The 21,018-nt window shown below is 37.8% G+C and overlaps 1 protein-coding gene across 2 annotated transcripts in view; it reads right to left on the bottom strand.

Annotated features, from left to right (window-relative positions):
• The window catches only part of PARN (poly(A)-specific ribonuclease), a 165,743-nt gene that overhangs the window by 82,859 nt on the left and 61,866 nt on the right, over positions 1 to 21,018 (bottom strand). For both annotated transcript variants that reach the window (XM_090276989.1, XM_090276990.1), the window contains exons 19-21: positions 17,712 to 17,767; positions 14,737 to 14,823; positions 12,284 to 12,358 (exon numbers count right to left, since the gene is read on the bottom strand). In XM_090276989.1, the coding sequence (XP_090133115.1) occupies positions 12,284 to 12,358; positions 14,737 to 14,823; positions 17,712 to 17,767 (218 nt within the window). The remainder of the gene's footprint in view (positions 1 to 12,283; positions 12,359 to 14,736; positions 14,824 to 17,711; positions 17,768 to 21,018) is intronic.

Here is a 21,018-nt window from a genome sequence, read left to right as displayed (position 1 = left end):
TATTTTTGTAAACCAATCAACACATACTCTTGTTTTATGTGTGCTTCTGTTTAAAGATTTAATATACACTGGTGGATTCACTAATACTGAATTCACCGACAACAGCCCTATGACTCACGCCTGAATGAAGCTTATCCAACACTCATATTTTCTCCATAAGGCACATCACAGTCTTCTGTTGCTTAAGAGCACTAGACAGCACGTTGACACTATACTTGGTGGCCATTTTTAACAGCAAAATCACGAACAAAAAGCACAAAAATGTAAAAAATGCAGCAAAAGATAAGACTGTGAAAAGGACACTTGTTTACAGCATGGGAGCTGCAAGAAGGAGGCAGAGCGCTGGCTTGTTTCCACCTCAACTGGGGACCCTGTGCATCAGGAGACTCAAAATGCTACCATCCTGCACATGTCCATGAGCAACAGCTCCGTAAGCACTGATTTTGAGGTCACAAAAACATTTTAATGAGTAGGTGAATTCACAAACACACAATCTATGTATAATGAGGACTGACTGTACTTTTGAGACCATTCCCAAACCAGCTTACCACCCTGAGTCTAAGAATAAATCCGTCCATCGATCTTATAGTAATCTTACAAACTTCTCTGTGTCTGCAGAACCCTCATGCTATTTAAGAACCTACTCAAAAGCTAACCTCTATATTAGAAAGCTATTCCAGTAACTCAGGGAGCTCCCAGAGTAGGCTCTGTGGGAGACCCCTGACTGCACAGATAAGAGATTAATTAGAATAGCAGCCAGCTTTAGGAAGCCATGGGAAAGAATGCAAGAAACAACTAAGAATCACTGTGGCAACAGTTGTGGTCTGTTGTTCACAAGGTACGAGCAAGAGAAGACTTTAACTGCCGGTCACTTACAGCAACAAACATGGCCCCCACCTGAGGGACACGTTATTCTCCTGCAAGCTGAGCAAACACCAAAAGCTTTATACTTAATCTTCATGATGCAGCAATGCGTACTTTCTGTAAAATCAATTTGGTAATACAATGTCTGGATTTCTGGATGTGGGTGAGACAGGGGAGAAATGAACATTTACTGAGCAGCTAGTGCCAGGCACTGTTTGGAGAACATTATCTTCATTGCCCAGATCAATTCTTCCCAGGCCTGAGAAGCAGAGTTTCTCACCTTCACTTTACAGCTGAGGCTCAAAGAGGTTAAGTCAAGCACCCAAGATCACTCAACCAATTTTACTCCAAGTCCATCATACCATCTCGGTTTCTTTCAAGTGATTTAAATAAATGAAGAGACTTCTTGGGTATTTCAACTAGTGAGGTACTCAGCTAAGCACTGAAATGAGCATAGTATTTCTTATAAACTTAATGCATGACTTTCCCTCTACTCAGATCTTTTCCAAAAAGAAAACAGAAGAAATAGTCCCCTGCCCCACTACAGAAACTTCTCTCATTTCTACTCATTGATCTTCAAACCAAATCAAACAGCACCTAGCAGACATCTTCATCCTGCCTCCTATAACAGTGTCACTTCACCCTAAGTGCAAAGGTGACCCTGAGCAAACACCTAACCAGGGCCCCTGTGCCTGGTTTCTCTAGCCCCTTACTCTGGAAGTTTGACACTATGAATGTTCCTTGTTGCCTATCTGATCCCATTCTGCATGAAGTGGTATACTGTAGACACCGCATGCTAAATGTATCCATTTGATTTAGCATGAATAAGTTTTCCGATGACAAGTTTTACTTGAAGAGGGAAAGGTGGATTGGTTTCCAGCATGACAGCACCATCTTCTGGTTGGTGAAATGGAATTAAGACATAGAAAGTCACATCTGGAGTTAAAAAGCACTTCAACAGTTTGGTAACCCAGAAGGGCGTCAAACTAGAAAATTATTTTCCACAAAACTCTGAACAATGTCAGCAGTAAGTAAAAACCCTCACAGACTAATCATGGAATAGGAAAAATGTTAACTATAAGTCACTATTGATCATCATTCCACTTTTGCAAACTCTGCGGCCTCTCAGCTCTTCTATACTGCAGACCCTGTTATGCCGTTTGAAATTTCTTATCATGTAATCAGAGTCACACCCATACCTGCCTGGGTGCAAAAAAAGTCTCTCTGCTGCTCACACACAAAGTTGAAATTTGATGGGGGCAGTGATCACTGTCAAGGCCCTCAGAATCTGGAGCCTTCCCCATATCTCCCACTAGTACTGTTAGCAGTTAGGGAGGATTATCCTCTCTTATGGGTCCTAACAAGTTGATGAACAAAAAGAAGAGCTAATGATGACTTAGCATTACCTCATGTCCTCCCAAAGTATAGCACTCCTTAGTAGATTGTGTTGAGATTCTTCTTGGGCCTGAGCATCCAAATGGTGTTTTCTACTTAGCTGCTGCCACCCTCCAATGAAACCCAGACCAGGAGACCTCATCAATGAAGAGACTTAAGAGCTGCAAGAAGCCTCTACACTATTTCCAAATCTCGACTGCCAGAACAAACCCCAGTAGCTGCTTTCCAGGCCTGCCTTCTTCAGTGCAGTGTCCCACCCACTGGTCAGAAAGGCCCTTGGATGTCAGCCTCTTCCTGATTTTATTAATCAGATATGCCATTTGTCCTTTCACGAGGAGGACCAAGCAAGGAGGACAAAGAGTGGCATCAGACACTTTAACCACAATATCCTTCTCTTGGTGAGAAGCAAGGCATCTCCTCCTGGCCCATGGAGATTCAAGGGTGAACAAGCGTTCTTCCTAGCTGCTGCCCACGTGAATCCCCAGCCCCAGAATGGTTACGAGACAGGAAACACCCGAGGACTGAGATCTCTGTCAGGGTTACCTTTGCTTCCTCCCCTACCACAGTGCTCTGCACAAAGGTGAGAAAAGCCTCCTAAACCATCTGCATACAAACTTTCTTGACCATGACCTACAATAGATTTTTATTACAACCTAGTACACATACATGTATTTTTGCATGTACAGATTTGTGCCTGAACAAAAGTTACATTAAAAAAATAAAACCTATCTACTTTTATTATATGGCACTCACTCTGAACTTTTCTAACTTCTTCCTTTTATAAAAGTGCTGGTCGCCCTCACTAAAACAATTTCATAACCCACTGAGAGAGAGTGACTCAGTTTGACAAACACTGTCATAAACATCCACTTTCATACCAACGTCTGTTGTGCTGGCACGATCCTCTCTCTTCTCTGCTAACCCAAAATCAGCCCTCCATCAAGGGCCAAATCAAGGCCTCTCCTCAAAGCCATGCCCAGCTTGTGCCCAGCATGTCCCAAACACCAATGACTACAACTAGTCCCCACTATGAGAAGCTAAGTCTACTGGGTGGGATAGATCAACATTTTATATGTTTTAGCTCAATCATCTGCCCTTCCTCCGAACACAAAAATATATGCCATGTGTACCAATTCATTGTTCATGCATTCACTCCCCACCTTGACTTGTTCCAGTAGCATTTATGTAAACAACATTCAAATGTTATCAAAACATTAATCCAACAGTAGAATTTACTCTTCTTCTTTTTTTACAATAGTTTGTCAAGGGATAATCTTCATGAACACTACATTAGGAACTGAAGTGCAATGTCACCAATTCTTAAAAGCCTATGGCCCATTTATTATTCTGTGCAGCATTTACAGATATGGCAGGTTCCCAGATAAATTCAATTTGGCCTCAGTCTCTTAGAGAAGGCTCTACACTACAGAGTAAATGCAAAGACCCACCTTCTAGATATTTAAAAATAACCTGAACCTGCTTGGATATTTTGACTCTGCTACAATGCCACCATGCATACATGGACAAGTGCCACTCCTGACAACAATCAGGCTTTCCCTGTTTGGTTGGCAAACTTGGCACTCAATACCTGGAAATTCTTTTGAAAGCCCCAAACTTTTAAAAGAAATAAGATAGGCTGAATACCAGAAATTTATATCACTAGCTGAATTTGGGCTGGCTTTATAAGATACTGTAATTGTTTCTAACTCTTCTGAAGTATCTTTATCAATTCATGGTGTACTCCAATCTCCAGTTTTCAAAATAAACAAAGGTTACTTTTCTCAAGCTACTACTATAAAATTATAGGCAGACAGAAAATGTCTTATAACATTTAACAAAATTCAAAACGATGTCTAAATATTGAAAGTATGACTAGAAATTTCAACTGCTTTTGAAATAGTTGAGCTCTTTCCACTTAAAAAATTATATTAGGGACTTCCGGCCAAGATGGAGGCTTAGACGGACACGCTCGGTCTCCCTCTACAACTAGAGAGGAATACAACTACTTCAAAACAAAAGATAACTAGAAATTCCAGAAAATAAAACTACACGGAAGCCCAACGTACAAAGTTATAAACCAGCGGCGCCCTTTGGGCAGGTAGGAAGAGCGAAAGTGGGTGGTGCTGTTTGCGGTCGCACCAGGGACAGCGGCAGGGAGAACAATCCCAGCGGCAGGGAGGACAATCCCGGCTGCAGTCAAACCCCGGCAGCTTGCAACCCCAACGCTGGGGAAAGCAGCCACCACATCGCCTTGAACAGTGAGGCCCAGGGGGGCGGGAGGACGGATCCCGGTCTCCTAGCGGAATAACTGCGGGAATCCATCTTGGACCCCCGCCCCCACAGAAAGCACCACAGCGCGGCGAGAAAGGTTGCGGATTGCCACCCGTCGCTGGGTCGTGACGAGTACACAGGCACTGCCCCCTATAGCCGGCCCAAGAAAACAAAACGCATCTGTCAAAATGAGGCAGACAACTATAGAAATCCTGGTGGCGCAGCTCACCAGGCAACAGATGAGGAATCTGACAGATGAACAAATAAGAAACCTGTCAGAGGCTCAGTTCAGGGCCATTGTTATCAGGTGGCTTACAGAATTAACAAAAGATCTGGAAAAAGATGAGAAAGAACTGAAAAACACTCATACTGAAAGGAACAAAACCACATATGAGACAGATGGTGAGGAAGTAAAATCCAGAGTTCAAATCAACAAACCAGAACATAGAGAAGGAGGAAACAGTCAACCAGTGCAGAGAGAGGAAACGCGAAGCAAGGATGAGAGGATCAGAAACCTCTGGGACAGCTATAAAAGGCCCAACATAAGAATCATTGGTTTGCCAGAGGGCGAAGAAGATGAACTAGAAATTGAAAAATTAAGTGAAAATATAATAAAGCAGAACTTCCCAAACTTGGGGAAGGAAATAGACTTACAGGTCCAGGAAGCACAGAGAGTTCCAAAAAAACTGGACCCAGGGAGAACCACTCCAAGACACATTATAATCAAAATGTCAAAAGTTAAAGATAAAGAGAGAATCTTAAAAGCGGCAAGAGAGAAGAAAAGAATCATGTACAAAGGGGTCCCAATTAGACTATCAGCTGACTTCTCAAGGGAGACCCTGCAGGCAAGAAGGGACTGGCAAGAAATATTCAAAGTAATGAAAAGCAAAAACCTACAACCACGAATACTCTATCCAGCGAAATTGTCATTCAGAATAGAAGGGCAGAGAAAGTGTTTCCAGAACAAAACAAAACTGAAAGAGTTCATTAGATCCAAACCACTGTTATATGAGATGTTAAAGGGACTGGTTTAGAAAAAGAAGGATCAAAACTATGAAATCTAAAATGAAAACTGCATCACAAGAAACAACAACAGAAGCTAGGGAATTGAAACAAAGGCAAACTAAACAGGCAACGAGAGTGGAAAAAGAACTATAGGTACGGTGAACATATTGGGGGGAGGTCAACAGGGAGGGGGAAGGAGGAGAGGGAGGGAGATGATATAGGAATTAAGGATCATGGTAGGAGGGAATGGATAGACAGAGAGAGGTTGAGAACTATATGCACAACTAATGGACATGGTCTAAAAGGGGGGGACAACTGGAGGGAGGGGGGCCACCGGGTGGAGGGGAGCAGAGGGAAGGAAAATTGGGACAAATGTAACATTATAATCAATAAAAGACATTTAAAAGAAAAAAAAATTATATTAGGAATATAAAAATCATAAATATGAATGAGTTATTCAGATATGACCATTAAAGGTGTGATTTCTTATTTATTGACTTTGAAAAAAAGTCTCAAAAATAAATATTTCAAATCCTGAGGATAAGTGATTTTCTCCATGGTATCAAGTCCCATACTAGCCACCTAAAGGAGAAGGTAAGAAGGTTGAATGTATGGCTTGTATGAGTTATCATTATCTGAACACCCCAAAGCCACCAGGGACCCTTACCTTCACATCAGTAGCAGAAAAAATTGAAATCAAAACGCTTGGCACTCAATAGTTTTAATAATTAGTATAATAAAGTTCCCTAGAAAAAAAGAACTCTCAAATTCAAGATGTTGAAAATAATTCTTAAAAATCTTGATTAGACTTAACATTATCAAAAGAAAAAGACATGTGTCAGTTAAAGAGCAACTCCTTAAATGTTAATCAAGAACAGTTTGTAACTGGGCCAAAGAAGCCATTATAAGCTATATAAATAGGCATTAATGGTTTTTCCAAAATTACATTATTGATCTAACAGGACCTCCATTTCCGCAGAAATAAGTAATTTAAGATAACTTTAATAGGATTTGCAGTATGTAAGAATTATCACTATAAAGAACAAATTTTATGTTGTCTTTCAAGGAAACATCTGCATAATTTTAGAAATCACAGCATAAGACCAGAGAGAGTAGGTATATCCATCCCATGCACAGAGACATTTCTAAGTCATAATACCTTGAATATCATTTATTCAGCTAAGCAAATACTTAACATACACTTACTAATGTCAGACAATACTACCCTAAGCATTGAAAACACAATGGTGAACAAGAAATACAGTCCCTGCTCTCAAAGAGTTTACAGTCTTATCAGGGAAGACAAACAAGGTATATCAATAAAAGATGCCAGACTAGCACAGAAAATGGGGCACGTTCCCCTGCAAATAGAGTCAGGGAAGACATTCTGAGAAGGGGATATCTAAGCTGAGATAGATATCTAAGCTAAGTAGGACACAGCCGGGCTCTAAAGGGGCCTGGGCGATGGTCGAGTCAAAGACGGTTTCTGCCAAAGAACACTATGATCACTGGCACAGCATGTGCAAATGGCCACAGTCTGTTAAGAGTTGTCTTTTGATAAAAAGAGATGACACTTCTGGTCAAGATAGAGGCATAGGTACACACACTTTGCCTCTGTGCACAACCACAAGAAGAATCACAATTAACCTCAAAACAAAATATACCAAGAACTGCCAGAAAATCGAACTATATGGAAGTGCAACAACCAAGGATTTAAAGAAGTCATCCAGACGGGTAGGAGTGGTGGAGAAGGAAAGATGGGGTGGAGAATTCGCACTATGGCAAGGGACAGCAGTGACAGAATGGGTGGTCCCACATTCATGTGTGGTAGATAAAAATTGGGAGGAGTACCAGTCCCAGGCCAGACCATGCAACCCAGGGTTCCAGCACCAGGAAGATAAAGCCTCAAAACTTCTAGCTATAAAAAGCAGTGGGGGTTGGGGCAGCAGAAGAAACTGCCAGTTTCTCAGGAGAGTCCATTTAAAGGGTCCACATTGGATTAAAATGTATGCAAAGTCAAACACTCTGGGAATCACCACCAGGGCAACAGCTAGAAGGGTGCCAGTTACATACGGGAAGTGAGTGAAGTGACTAGAAATGGAGCAAGTGCCGAGGAAGCCTCTGACACCCCTTCCCCCACAGAGCCACAAAGTGGTGAAGCGGGTTGACCTGCTCTGGTGAATACCTAAGGCTCCACTCCATCCAACTTGACAGATGTGCTAAGACAAGGAGTCAAAGCAGCTCTACCTAATACACAGAAAAAAACACAAGGAGGTTGCCAAATTGCGGAGAAAAAGAATTATGTCCCAAATGAAAGAACAGAACAAAAGCCCAGAAAAAAACTAAACAAAACGGAGATAGCCAACCTATCAGATACAGAATTCAAAACACTGGTGATCAGGATGCTCAGAGAACTCATGCAGTATGGCAAAAACATAAGGGAAGAAATGAAAGCTACACTAAGTGAAAAAAAAGGAAAATCCACAGGAAACCAACAGTGAAGGGAAGAAAGCAGGGATTCAAGTCAACAATTTGGAACATAGGAAGAAATAAACATTCAACCAGAACAGAATGAAGAAACAAGAATTTAAAAAAAAAAAAAACAAGGAGAGTATAAGACTCTGAGACATCTCCTAAAGTGTCAACATCCAAATCATAGGGGTGCCAGAATGAGAAGAGAAAAGGTAAGAAATTAAAAACTTATTTGAAAATATAATGAAAGAAAACTTGCCTGATTTGGCAAAGGAAATAAGACATACAAGTCCAGGAAGCAGAGAGAGTTCCAAACAAGCTATACCCAAAGGGGAACCACACCAAGACATATCATAATTAAATTGACAAAGGTTAAAGATAAAGAGAGAATCTTAAAAGCAGCAAGAGAAAAGAAGAGAGTTACCTACAGAAGAGCTCCCATAAGACTATCAGCTGATTTCTCAAAAGAAACTTTGCAGGCAAGAAGGGACTGGCAAGAAGTATTCAAAATGATGAAAAGCAAGGATCTACAACCTAGATTACTCTATCCAGCACAGCTATCATTTACAATGGATGGGCAGATAAGTACTTCCTAGACAAGGTAAAGCTAAAGGAATTCATCATTACCAAATGAAATATTATCACATGAAATATTAAAGGAACTCATTTAAGAAGAAGATCAAAACTATGAACATTAAAATGACAACAAACTCACAACTATCAACAACTGAATCTAAGACACAAAAACAAAAACAAACTAAGCAAACAACTAGAACAGGAACAGAATCACAGATCTGGAGATCATTTGGAGGGTTATCAGCAGGACAGGATTAAGAAGCATAAAGGGAAGGTACAAAATAGACAGGGGGACGTTAAGAACAGTATAGGAAATGGAGAATCCAAAGAACTTATGTGCACAACCGTGGACATGAGCTAAGGGCAGAGAGGGATTGCTGGAGGAAAGGTGGGTACCTGGCAGAGGGGGAAAAATTGGAACAACTGTAAGAGCATAATCAATAAAATATACTTTAAAAAAAACAAAGCAAAAAAGGTCATGAGAAAAAAACATGTCCACATTAAAACCTATATATGATTGCACATAGGAGCATCATTTATAACAGCCAAAATGTGGAAACAACCCTCAGTTGATGAATAAATAATCATGGTATATTCATACAATGCAACATTTTTTAACCATAAAAAGAATAAAGTACTTTTCAACCAAAAAAAAAAAAAAAAGAGAGAGAGAGAGAGGGAGGAGAAAGAAGGAGAATAAAAAGAAGAGATGACAGTGGAAAATTAGACTTTACTAGTAAAGCTGCATATATCAAAAGACAACAGGCATCTACTTCTTAATCCATGAGGAAAAGTGTAAAAGTGTTACAGAGTGGGGGTCTCCAAAAATCCCCAGAGCCTGCGGGTTGCGGGGTGGGGAAAAGGGAACAGCTTTTAAGATGCCTTTGCATGACCATGGCTAGTAACTAAGTGTCTCAGTTATGCAAATGGCTTTGGTTCTTCCAAGGCCCCAGGAAGATGGGAGAGGTTTCAACCATGGAATGGTGCAGAAAGAGCACAGAGCCTACGCAAGGTTCTATGAATGGTAAGAACTGGTTACCACGCCCACTGTGTCACAGGACGCAGTCAGGGATTTAAAAATCGGCGGCAGACATTTTGGCTAGGAGAACACCATGCGGCTTTGAAAAGAAAGAGAGAACTCCATGTGGCTTTGAGAAAGGAGAGGAGTTCCACGCAATTTGAAAGGAGGGCAGAAGAGAACTCCATGCGCCTTGGAAAGGAAAGGGAGAGCTCCATACTGCTTACAAGGAGGCTGGGAACTCCGCGTGGTTCTGCATTAAGAGCTGGAGAGCACTGCAACACAGGCAAAATCTCCCCAATCAGGATCGAATGATTGGGAGCTGCTGGTAAAACTGAACTGTGTCTGGGAAGTAGGAAGACTATCTCTGACTTTTCTAAAACTAGCCTGGTTTGTCAGGGGGAGGCAGAACTATGTGTTTGTGGGTGTTTTAAAGAAAATAAGACTTAACGGCAGAAATCCGCAAATAATCTAAATATATATAACTATTAAATAAACAATTCTTTTTCTTTTCACCGAACTCTGGTATTAAGAGTTATGCTTCTGGTGGCGGGCAATTGGGCCCCAAATAACTGAACAGCCTGTGGGTTCTGTTACAATCGGATCACAAGGTCATCTTGGCCTATTCCCCATATTACACAAACACACATTGATTTATTCACGCCACAGTGTGTGCCAGTCACTAGAGAAGGATTCAATGGTGAATAAGGTGGACTCAATGTTACCCTCAGGGAAGCAACACACAAACAATCAAATTACAGTGCCTCTGTGGCTATCTGAGTCTTAAGTTGTTGAATAAAATATTGAGCTTAAAAGCTACTGTTTGAACAATCTTTCAATAATAAGTAATGAAGAAATCATTACTGCACATCAAATATGGTATAACACCCCATACACATAAATAAGAAATATGCTTGTATTTTCAAGTAAATACTACTAACTCGTGTTTTATAGATGTCCAAGCACTTTAACACTCCCATTTTTACTGTTAATAGCAAGGGAGTCCAAGTAGTTATTTTAATAATTACCTACCATTTGTCAAGCACTGCTTGTAGAGTGGCAGCTACCTTGGTAGGAACTTAATTTCCATGATCTCATTTCAGAGTAATGATCATCATCTCCATCTCTCAAACAAGGAAACTGTGGCTTACAGAATTTACATAACTTGCCCAAAGAGGCATGATTGACAAGTGGCAGAAGCAAGGTTAGTCCTATATCAGTATGAGTTCAAAGTCTGGGCACCTCCTCCACCCGCTGACAGCTTCAATGTTACCCGAGTGTGAACAGTGAGGGAGCTGAAGTGTGACACTGAGGAGAGGCGTGACTAGACTTTGGGTCTGGAGTTCTTGTTCAATGTTCTTTCAGCCACACTGAAGTCTCACTACAGTCTTAATCTCAGAATTCGTATCCCCCTCTACTTGAATTTATCTTTAGCTCTCTAATAATTCAACCCCTTTGGATTCCATCTAAACTATCTTTTGAAGGATTGTGGGGGAATGGAACACAGAAATAAGTAAATATTATAACAGTTAACAAGCAACATCATTCAGAGCCTGCATCCAACACTATTCCGGTGTGTCATGTGCTCCTGAAGTACATTTCACAGATATGTACTATTAATAACCATAATAAGAGCCCAAAGCTAGGCCAAGTTTTATGTACATAAACTCACATAATCCTTACAATAACCCTAAGAAGTCCATACTATCATCCTCAATTTATGGAGGGAAGCAGAAGCTTATCAAGTTTAAATAACTTGCCCAAGGTCACAAAACTATAGGTACTACAGCAAAATATGACTCCAGAGCCTAAGGTTTTCATCTCTATAACAGCCAATATGCCTACAATGGCCATACAATTTTTCAAAATACCCAAACACTCTGGTCTGAATTTGTATGTTTGTAGAAGTTTTCATATATAATTCCTCTTATAGTCACATTATCAGAACTGTTAGTTTTTAGCATGTGGCACTTCGTTAAATAAAAAGAAAAAATTAATTAGATATAGCACTTAAAAATTTCATACCTTTTACATTATTAAGCACCAGGAAACTTAAAATCTATTTGAGTAAGTAGCTTAACACTACATATTTTCTTCAGTATTTTATTCAATAACTTTCATCCTAAGAAAATGGAATATTTTGGTGTGGTTAATATCAAAACTATTAAGGGTTCGACTAGAGATGTGATGCTCCATCTTTTTATGATCCTGTTTTAAAAGCAAACAATATACCTTTCAGTTTATTTGTAAAACAAGTATCTGATACAAGGTTAATGGAATGAACAAATCACAAAAATTTATAAATATATGGGAAAACTACAGAGATGAAAGGGTCAAGACAGGTATCATTTTTTGGTGTCCCCCATTCCTTTCAATTTGCTGTGTCTAATCCCAAAAGTAAATCGGCAACTCATATTAGAAAAAAATGCAATGGAAAAGGAACAGAATGGAGGTAAGTTTAAAAAATATATTATGTAGTATATTTAATGAATCAATAAATTTGTCTTATTTTCTCATCTAATCGTGACTTACTACTTATTTCCTTTATTTTACAGACAATCTCAAAACAAACCAGGCAGCAATGCTTGTGAATCAGCTGTTTGAACCCACTGTGTTTAGACAGGAGATGGGGCACAAGCTCCTACTTTAATTAATACACAAAACAATGTTCCAAACACTTACCAATCTGTACTTGCTCAGGCTGGCTGAGAGAAACAAATGCTGATGTGTCATCAATCCAAGATATCTGAATGTTACCTGTAATATTGAATTAAACATAAAGTGAACACTTGACCATTTAGATAGCTACCAAATTTCATTTCTATCTGTTCCATTTCAGTATACGTACATGTTAATTTAGAGAAAGATGAGGTGCTGGTTAAAAATATAATCAAAATCTCATCACTATAAAAAGCTAAATCATATATCTACCACAGAAGTTGTTTCAGTTAAAACTTCAAAAAAAAAAAAAGAGAGAGAGAGAAACCGGGGGTTGGGTGGGGGAGAACTTTAAAAATTTGTTTTAAAAACAAAACAAAGATCCTTCATGATTCATGACTGAACACAATGCTGTGCCCACACTGGAAACTTTGTTCTTATCAAGATCACTAACAAAATTCAGAAACTGCCTAAGTTCAAAAACAACAATTTCTTTTTAGAGATACAAACTTTGAAAATTATGAATAGGAAACATGAAATAAATCAATGCAGCAAGAAATAAGAAAAATTCAATGTTGATCTCAAGGCCAGGTAAAGAAACCAGGTAGCAGAATGGAGGAAAAGGAAAAGAAGGTGTCAAAGAGAGAAAACCAAAACAGATTAATGGGGGGGAGGGGACAAGACAGGGCAGAAAGCAATATAGTGGAACAAAATAATTTTCAGAGACAAATCATCAAAAAAGGCTAACCATAAACAGAACAGAATATAGGATAGCGCTGAGGAGAAGGACGGAAGAGTGGGGTAAGAACTGGAGAAAACTGAAGGGAAAACCAGAGATCTCATTATTCTGCTACCACTCTTCTTTAAAAAATGCAGAAAACTGAAATTTTAAAAAAAGGATAAACACACAGGAATTTAGCAATGAAAAACTGTTTAAATTCCAACTAAAATTTTCGAAGGCTAGGAAACTGCTTTGTTTTACTGTCATAGGAGAAAAACTCCCTTCCTGACATGCCATGACATGCCATAATGACTTTCTCAATTAGAAAGTCACTTACTATTGTTACCTCTATTCTGTATGTTGTCTTTGAGATAAATAATAATAGACTAATATTTATTAAGTAGTTACTATATGTCACATACTATTCTAAATGCCTTCCATGGATTAGCTCACTTAATCTTTGTGACTTGTCTTGAAATGGGTGGTATTATTATCATCATCATGAGCCCCATGAGGAAACAAAGAAATGAGGGGTTATTTGTCCAATATCACACAATAATTTCTTTAACTTAAATGAAAAAAATAAAAAATCCTACTCAGAGCATTCTACTTAATTTAGCCAATCAAAGTTAGCCAACACAGGGATAAGAACTTAATATGAGATGAGAAACAACAACATCAAAAACTTTCAAAAGAAATAAGCTGGGAAACTCAACTGCATTTCTATACCTGTGTTTAAGTTTAAAAGCAGGACTAGAATTTCAGAAGACATTTAGACTATCTGCAAAGATTAGGATAACTTTCCAGAAATGTACCTGCTTTCACTTACTTTTCTAAAATGTAAGTGGGTAAAGATTTTTACTTAAAAGGCTAATTGCTTATTTTAGAAAATATAGAAAGCATAAAGAGGAAGAAAAAATCATCTAAAACATTCGCTGGTAATACCATAATGTTTCCTTTCAGTCTGGTTTCTATACAAAGCTTTTTAATAAATTATTTTCATTATACAGGAATCCTACTTTTTATCTGCTTTTTACTCTAAATGTTAAGATACAAACACTTTATCATCTTTTAAAAAATTCTTCAAACAGTTTTTAAATGGCTACATACTAGGCTACTGAGGAGATAGATGAACATTTGGTAAATATTCTTACTATTGGACATTTAGATCTTTGCTGCCTTCACTTTATCCAAGAATATCCAAATACAACAGCCTAAATACTTCATTTGTTAAAATAAAGAGGCACTGCTGAAGACTTACAATCAGAACAGTCTTTATAAACCCGAATCAGAAGACTGTTCAATTTAATCTAATCACCTGGCCTAATAAAAAGTAAAAAAGAAAACCTGCCCCACCTCACACATAACACATACCATGGTCCTCTGAAACATCTGTGTTTATCTGCTTTGATTATTCACTGTCAAGCAGTGACCAAGCGGCTGTCCTTAATCTTAAAAATAATTTATCTTCAGCCTAGACTTATTTTCCATGGTCAGCAGTAAGGGAAGTCATAGTAATTGTATCTTACTCTCCATGGATTAATAATAGCACTCTATTGCGGGTTGCTATTAAAAGTTTCTCAGATCATATTAGCACAAAAATAACAGTATGCCAAACTACCAAAATTTCCATAAGTGAGATTAAAACCTTGCATATTAATATTCTTTTATGCCCCTGAAGCTATTTACCTCTGATTACCTAAACCAAAAGAAAAGCAAAGTCTTAAAAGTGTATTTGTACTTGTGATGAACTTACCAAAGGCACTGAAAAGCTGGTAAAGGTCACTGGTTTTCCACTCTTTGGGAAATGTCACATGGAGAACATGATCACGTTTAGGCTGCACTAGAAGACAAATTTTTGCTAAAAGGTTAATAGTTGAAAAGTGAACAATACACCAGGGGTTCTCTAAGTCCAAGCTAACTTGGGGAATCATTATAAATGACTCCTGATTACCAGACAACATCTAAAAGCATTCTCAGGAATGACAGGACTCTGCCATCTTAGCCTAGGCATCAGGCTCTGAAACTTTATAGAACCCACAACAATCTGAACCCTAGCATTCGATGCAAAAACATTTTTGCTCTCGAAGTTGTTATGAGAATTATTTAAAGAAATAAAAATGGCTGCTCTGTTTGAGAAGTATCATTAAACATTTATCTTTCTCTTTTAATCTAGTTGTCCACATGTTCATTTAGCTAAAAAAAAAGAAAAAAGAAAAAAAAGTGCACTGACCAAATTAAATGGACTAATTGTGTTTAAGTAAAGGAAACCCTAAATCACAACCTTGTGTTCTAATATCAGACCCACTACTGAACTGTGCACCTCTAAGCAAGAAACCTAACCACTCTAGCCACTCATGGCTTTCTGAGGGGGAACACCCCAAAAACAGAATTTATTAAAAATTGTGTATTCATTTTTACATGTTTAAACTTCAGTCACCTCCAAAGTACGCTCCACTTGATGCAATATACTTATCAAGACATTTTTTCCACTGCTCAGGAGTTTCTTTTAATTTTATTTCACTTTTATTTATTATTTTTTTTTAAATTTTAATTGTTGTTCTAAAACAGTTGTCCCATTTTTCTCCCGCTGCTCTCCCTTGTCCCACCCTCCTCCTTCTTCCACAGTCAATTCCCGCCCTGCTGTCCATGTCCGTGGCTCACTTATACACGTTCCTTGACTAGCTTCTTCCCCTTCTTTCTCCCCTTCTCCCCCTCCCCACTCCCCTCTGGTCTCTGTCAGTCTGTTCCTTGTTTCCATGCCTCTGTTTCTATTTTGCTAGTTTGTTTGTTCTGTTCATTGGGTTCCTGTATTAGGTGAGATCATATAGAATTTGTCTTTCGCCACCTGGCTTATTTCACTAAGCACAATACTCTCCAGTTCTATCCATGCTGTTGCAAATGGTAGGAGTTCCTTCTTTATTCCTGCTGCGTAGTATTCCATTGTGTAAATGTACCACAGTTTTTTGATCCACTCTGATGGCTAGTGATGTTGAGCATCCTTTCATATGTCTATGGGCCCTCTGTATGTCCTCCTTGGAGAAGTGTCTGTGCAGGTCCTTTGCCCATTTTTTAATTGGATTGTCTGTCTTCTTGGGGTTGAGTTGTGTGAGTTCTTTACATATTTTGGAGATCAATCCCTTGTCTGAGGGAGATATCATTGGCAAATATGATTTCCCATACAGTCGGTTCCCTTTTCATCTTGCTGATGTTTTCTTTTGCTGAGCAGAAACTCTTTAGTTTGATGTAGTCCCATTTGTTTATTATTTCCTTTGTTTCCCTTCCCCTAGGAGATATACTGGTGAAAATATTGCTGCATGGGATATCTGAAATTTACCTATGTTTTCCTCTAGGACTTTTATAGAGTTACAGCTTACATTTAAGTGTTTTATCCATTTTGAGTTTATTCCGTGTATGGGTAAGCTGGTGATCTGGTTTTATTTTTTTTGCATGTCCCTGTCCAGTTCTCCCAACACCAGTTGTTGAAGAGGTTCTTTTTACTCCATTTTATGCTCCTGCCCCCTTTGTCAAATATTAATTGACCATATAGACCTGGGTTTATTTCTGGACTCTCCATTCTGTTCCACTGACCTGTTTTTCTGTTCTTATGCCAGTAGCAAACTTTAAAACAGTTTTTGAAATCGTAGATTTTGATGCCTTTTAGTGCTGCTGCCATTTTTTTTGTTTCACCTCCTTCACATCGGCAAAATATTCCCTTTTGAGGACTTTTTTCATCCAGGGAAACAACAACAAAAACATCACTGGGGGGAAATTGGGTGACTAGAGAGGGTAGGGCATAGGGGTCATGCCATTCTGGGTCAAAAACTGCCGAACACTCAGTGTGGTCTGGGCAGGTGTGCCTATAAATCACCCATCATGAAATAGGCAAACACTTAAGAATCTTCAAAAAAATTCACTGAAGTCAAATGTAGCCTCTCACAATAATGCCAGCTGGCTACACTGATGGGTACCCAGACCTCTCAACTAGTGGTGAAACCTGTAGTACAAGGGGCCTGACCTCCAGAAGATAATTCTGGGTTTTTGGGGTCCCCTCCCAATTAAATTGGGAATGATGATATTTAGCTTGAAGAATTGTTGTGAGAATGACAGATTAAAATGTAAATCTAATAAGGAGTACAACACAGTATGTCCTCAAATCAATATAACTGTAATGATCATCATTAAGCATTATTCATCCATTTCTATATCCCTGTAGTATACATTAAGACAAATATACCAAGGCTTGAAAAAGAAGAATGGGGCGATGTGGATAAAGTACAGAATAATCAGAAGACAAAGCAACCACCTCCCAAATAGATTAGCTTTCCAAGGTTTCCAACAACAACAAAAATCGTATACTAAACTTAAATATACAATACTCCAATAATTGGAAAAGAGGAAACTTACTGTTACTGAAACAGTTAACACATCTTAAAATCTATTATACACATACATTTATAAGAAATTATGAATTTATAGTTCTAATTTAAAAGAAATTATGGAGATATATTTCTTGAAATTCAACTCATGCATAAACTAGAAAATATAAGAGATGAGTTAATCAAGGCTCAAGGGTACCATTAACTTAAGCATAATATTCATATCAACCACAAAAATCCCTGCCTATTTTTAAGTGAATAAAGCTCTTTTTTCAGTCATACTTTTCCTGTTATCCCTGCCAGACCACAGACTTAAATGTGTAGATGCATAAGAAAATAAAATTTCACTTACAGTCTGGTCCTTCCAAGTTTAGATAGGGAATATCCATGATTCTCATAAGAAATAACCTACAAAAAGAAAAGAAAAACAGGTAATGAACTAATTTCTATTAAAAAGACAGGCATCTATTAAATTTTTAAGAAACATCTTAATCAAATCACTCTATTTTAAAAATCGTCTGAAAAGTTCTTAAGATTCATTTCAAAGATCTTTGTCTAGGGCCTTATCATGTATTAAAGATAAACTGGGCTATCCCCAACACCTACAACAGTTCCTGGCACTCAGCAGCTGCTCAGTAAATATTAGCTCAATCAATGAAATCAGTGATCAAAGAGTCAAAAGAAAGTTCTCTGCAGACCTGCCTTGTTAGTCCAGAGGAACTGAGAGAAAACAAATGTTATAGAATGCTAAACATCTTACCAACCTATGAACAATTGTTTCCAAAATTGTAGAGGTTACCCTTATGATTGGTGTTTTCTGAGTTGAGAGTAACAGCAGAGATGTCTTTTTTTAAAGAAAACTATCACACTGATAGAAACCATGGCAGTCATTTTATGTGTAACTTCCAAAACAGATACCCAGGCACTTAAATATGAGGACTTGAAAATTACAAGTCTCTATAATACCATTCAATTTTCTCTTATTTGCAAGATTATGGACAAAACATCAGGCATTCTGTTGTTTGTGAGATGATTTTAATGAGTTTTATTTAGATAACAATATATGATACACTTCTGGTTGAGAATACATTATACAGCAAATTAAAAAGACAATCCAAGTGCCAAACAAGTAATTAGTTTGGCTTTACCGACCCACAATTAAGGTATTTTTTACCAGACATTCAAAAGCCAAGCAGGGCATGATAGAGTTTACAAATTAAACCATCAGCCCACTGTTCAATTAACAGTAGAAAAAAAGAAGTCATGGTACTCTATGGTTTGAAAACTTGTGCCAAGCCTAAAATTTAATAAACCAAGTTCTATGGCTAAGGAACCAAATTTATTTTCAGCTCACTAATTTAGACTCAAGTGTACCATTCTAGTTCTGGTAGCTATTTTACTCAATTTAATCAGTACTACCTACAATACCAGTAGACAATAAAAGATATAAAGCCCCTAATACACAGGAGATTCTCCTGACAGTAGTTATTCTTACTATTGCCAGCCAGAACCTGAAAAGATATTCTTGTGTTAGAAAGCTCAGTATTTTTATGTTTCATATCATTTTAAATTCCCCATTTAGTAAATTTAGCAATGGTCTCCAAATTCTAAAGATCAAATCAAAAATAATTTAAAATTTAGCAGAACATATCAAGTACCGTAAAAATAATTTAAAATTTTTACCCTAATTTCAACAGAAGAATAAAGTTGAAATCAACAAGACATTATGGCTATACTGCCAGACACACCAATAATCAAAATCAACCTCAAGATTTAATAATATGTGGGGGTGGTTAAATTATAGTTCATCATTTCAACAGAACATTCAAAATAACTTTTAAAAACTTCACAACATGAAGAAATTGTGATACAACTTCAAGTTTTAAAAAAAGCACTAAAGTATATACTGCAATTACAGTTTTGTAAAATATGTCATTAAACCAAGAATAAAAAATATCCCAATGCCAACTAAACTTAGTTTTTCAAAATTCTTTTACCATTATTTTTAAACTTAAAAATTAATAATAATAAAGGCTACCGGAACTGAGAGGCCCAGGGGAAATAATTATAGACTTTCTTAGAGAAAGCCCAGCTGAAAATGCCAACTGAATCAACCTTACATATCCTGTGTACCATCCCATCTGTTCTGGAGGAGAGGAATATAGAGCAAAATCACAAGTTGTGAGTCTGCAATTGCTTCATTTCTTATTAAAATATTGTTTTATTTCTAAAATCATGGGACCTCAATTATGAGTTTAGGAGACCTAATGTCCTATAAATACAAATAAGACACTTTAAAAAAAAAGGACACTCTCCAAATTTTCTCACCTTATAAATAATGTTTAAAAATTTTTGAAAGATCTTCTGTGAGAAAAAATAAACAATGGGACTACATCAAACTAAAAGGATTTTGCATAGCAAAGGAAACCATCAACAAAACAAAAAGACAACCCAATAAATGAAAGAACATTATTTGCCAATGATAAAACTGATAAGGGGTTAATATCCAAAATTTATAAAGAACTCATACAACTCAACACCAAAAAAAAAAAAAGAAAACCAAACAACCCAGTAAAAAATGGGCAAAGGATCTGAATAGACACTTCTTCCGAAGAGGACATACAGAGGGCCCATAGGCATATGAAAGGATGATCATCATCACTTATCATCAGAGAGATGCAAATTAAAACTACAATGGCCTGTGATTTTAAGTATGATTTCTGTTTAAAATAAGTTAAAACAGATTCTTGGCTAAAACAAGAGAAAGATATTTTTCAAGTTAGTTAATCCTATACTATCTTGGTTGCTTACTTGATACTTCACCTCAATGGAAACCCCTTTCAAATGAATTATTAATAGCACTTCTCACTCTTTACCTAGGCCTCCACCTTCAGTCTGGGCTTTAGAAAGAACTGAATAGCTCCAGCCCGGGAAGAACATGAAAACCAACTGTGTGTGTGACTTGGCAGACTGTGCCTCTGGAGAGAGCCATCCAAGTGGGAGACTGACCCTAAAACCGTAGCTGAGCGTCTGTGGAACTGAACCAAAGTAAATTCTCCAATGGCTTCCCACCTCCTTACACAGGGATGTTTGCAAGCCACTGCTCTGGTAACATCCGTGGTCTTTTCAAATAAAGTTAAAACATTCATTGTATGTATGCCTCATACAAACTGGCCGCCAAAAGGCCTACACTGACTCCCTGCATGATTTGATAAAATACTTTATATATGGATCGCTGGACTAGACAGTTTTCATTTTAACATGTGGGGAAATGCACTGGGTGAGCAGAAAGGATGTCCCTTCACTGTGCATCGTATCAAAGAGCAATCTTTCCCAGAAGGTCTTTCATTGGGAGGTTTCAAAAAGATATTCAGACCAACACTTCCATGGAACATGTTTTCTATTTTAGTGAAGATTCAAGATGGCTATAATTGGGTAAAGACACTCAAGACTATATGGGAGTCTTGCCACATTCCTGCAAGCTTTCTGATGAAATGTTATTTTAGCACTTTTTCTCTAAAGGACTGTTACTAACTCAGTTGAAGACTAAAATTAAAATTCCCATTTGACCAACAGCCAAATTTACACCAGGATTTTATCCTAATACACTGTATAACTCAAGTTCACATTCCAGACACCATAAAACAAATTTTACCCTT

The sequence above is a fragment of the Furipterus horrens genome, unplaced genomic scaffold (genome assembly GCF_987537825.1).
Source record: "Furipterus horrens unplaced genomic scaffold, mFurHor1.1.pri manual_scaffold_5, whole genome shotgun sequence".
In the NCBI taxonomy this organism is placed as follows: domain Eukaryota; kingdom Metazoa; phylum Chordata; class Mammalia; order Chiroptera; family Furipteridae; genus Furipterus; species Furipterus horrens.
This window is presented reverse-complemented; position numbering and strand designations above follow the sequence as displayed.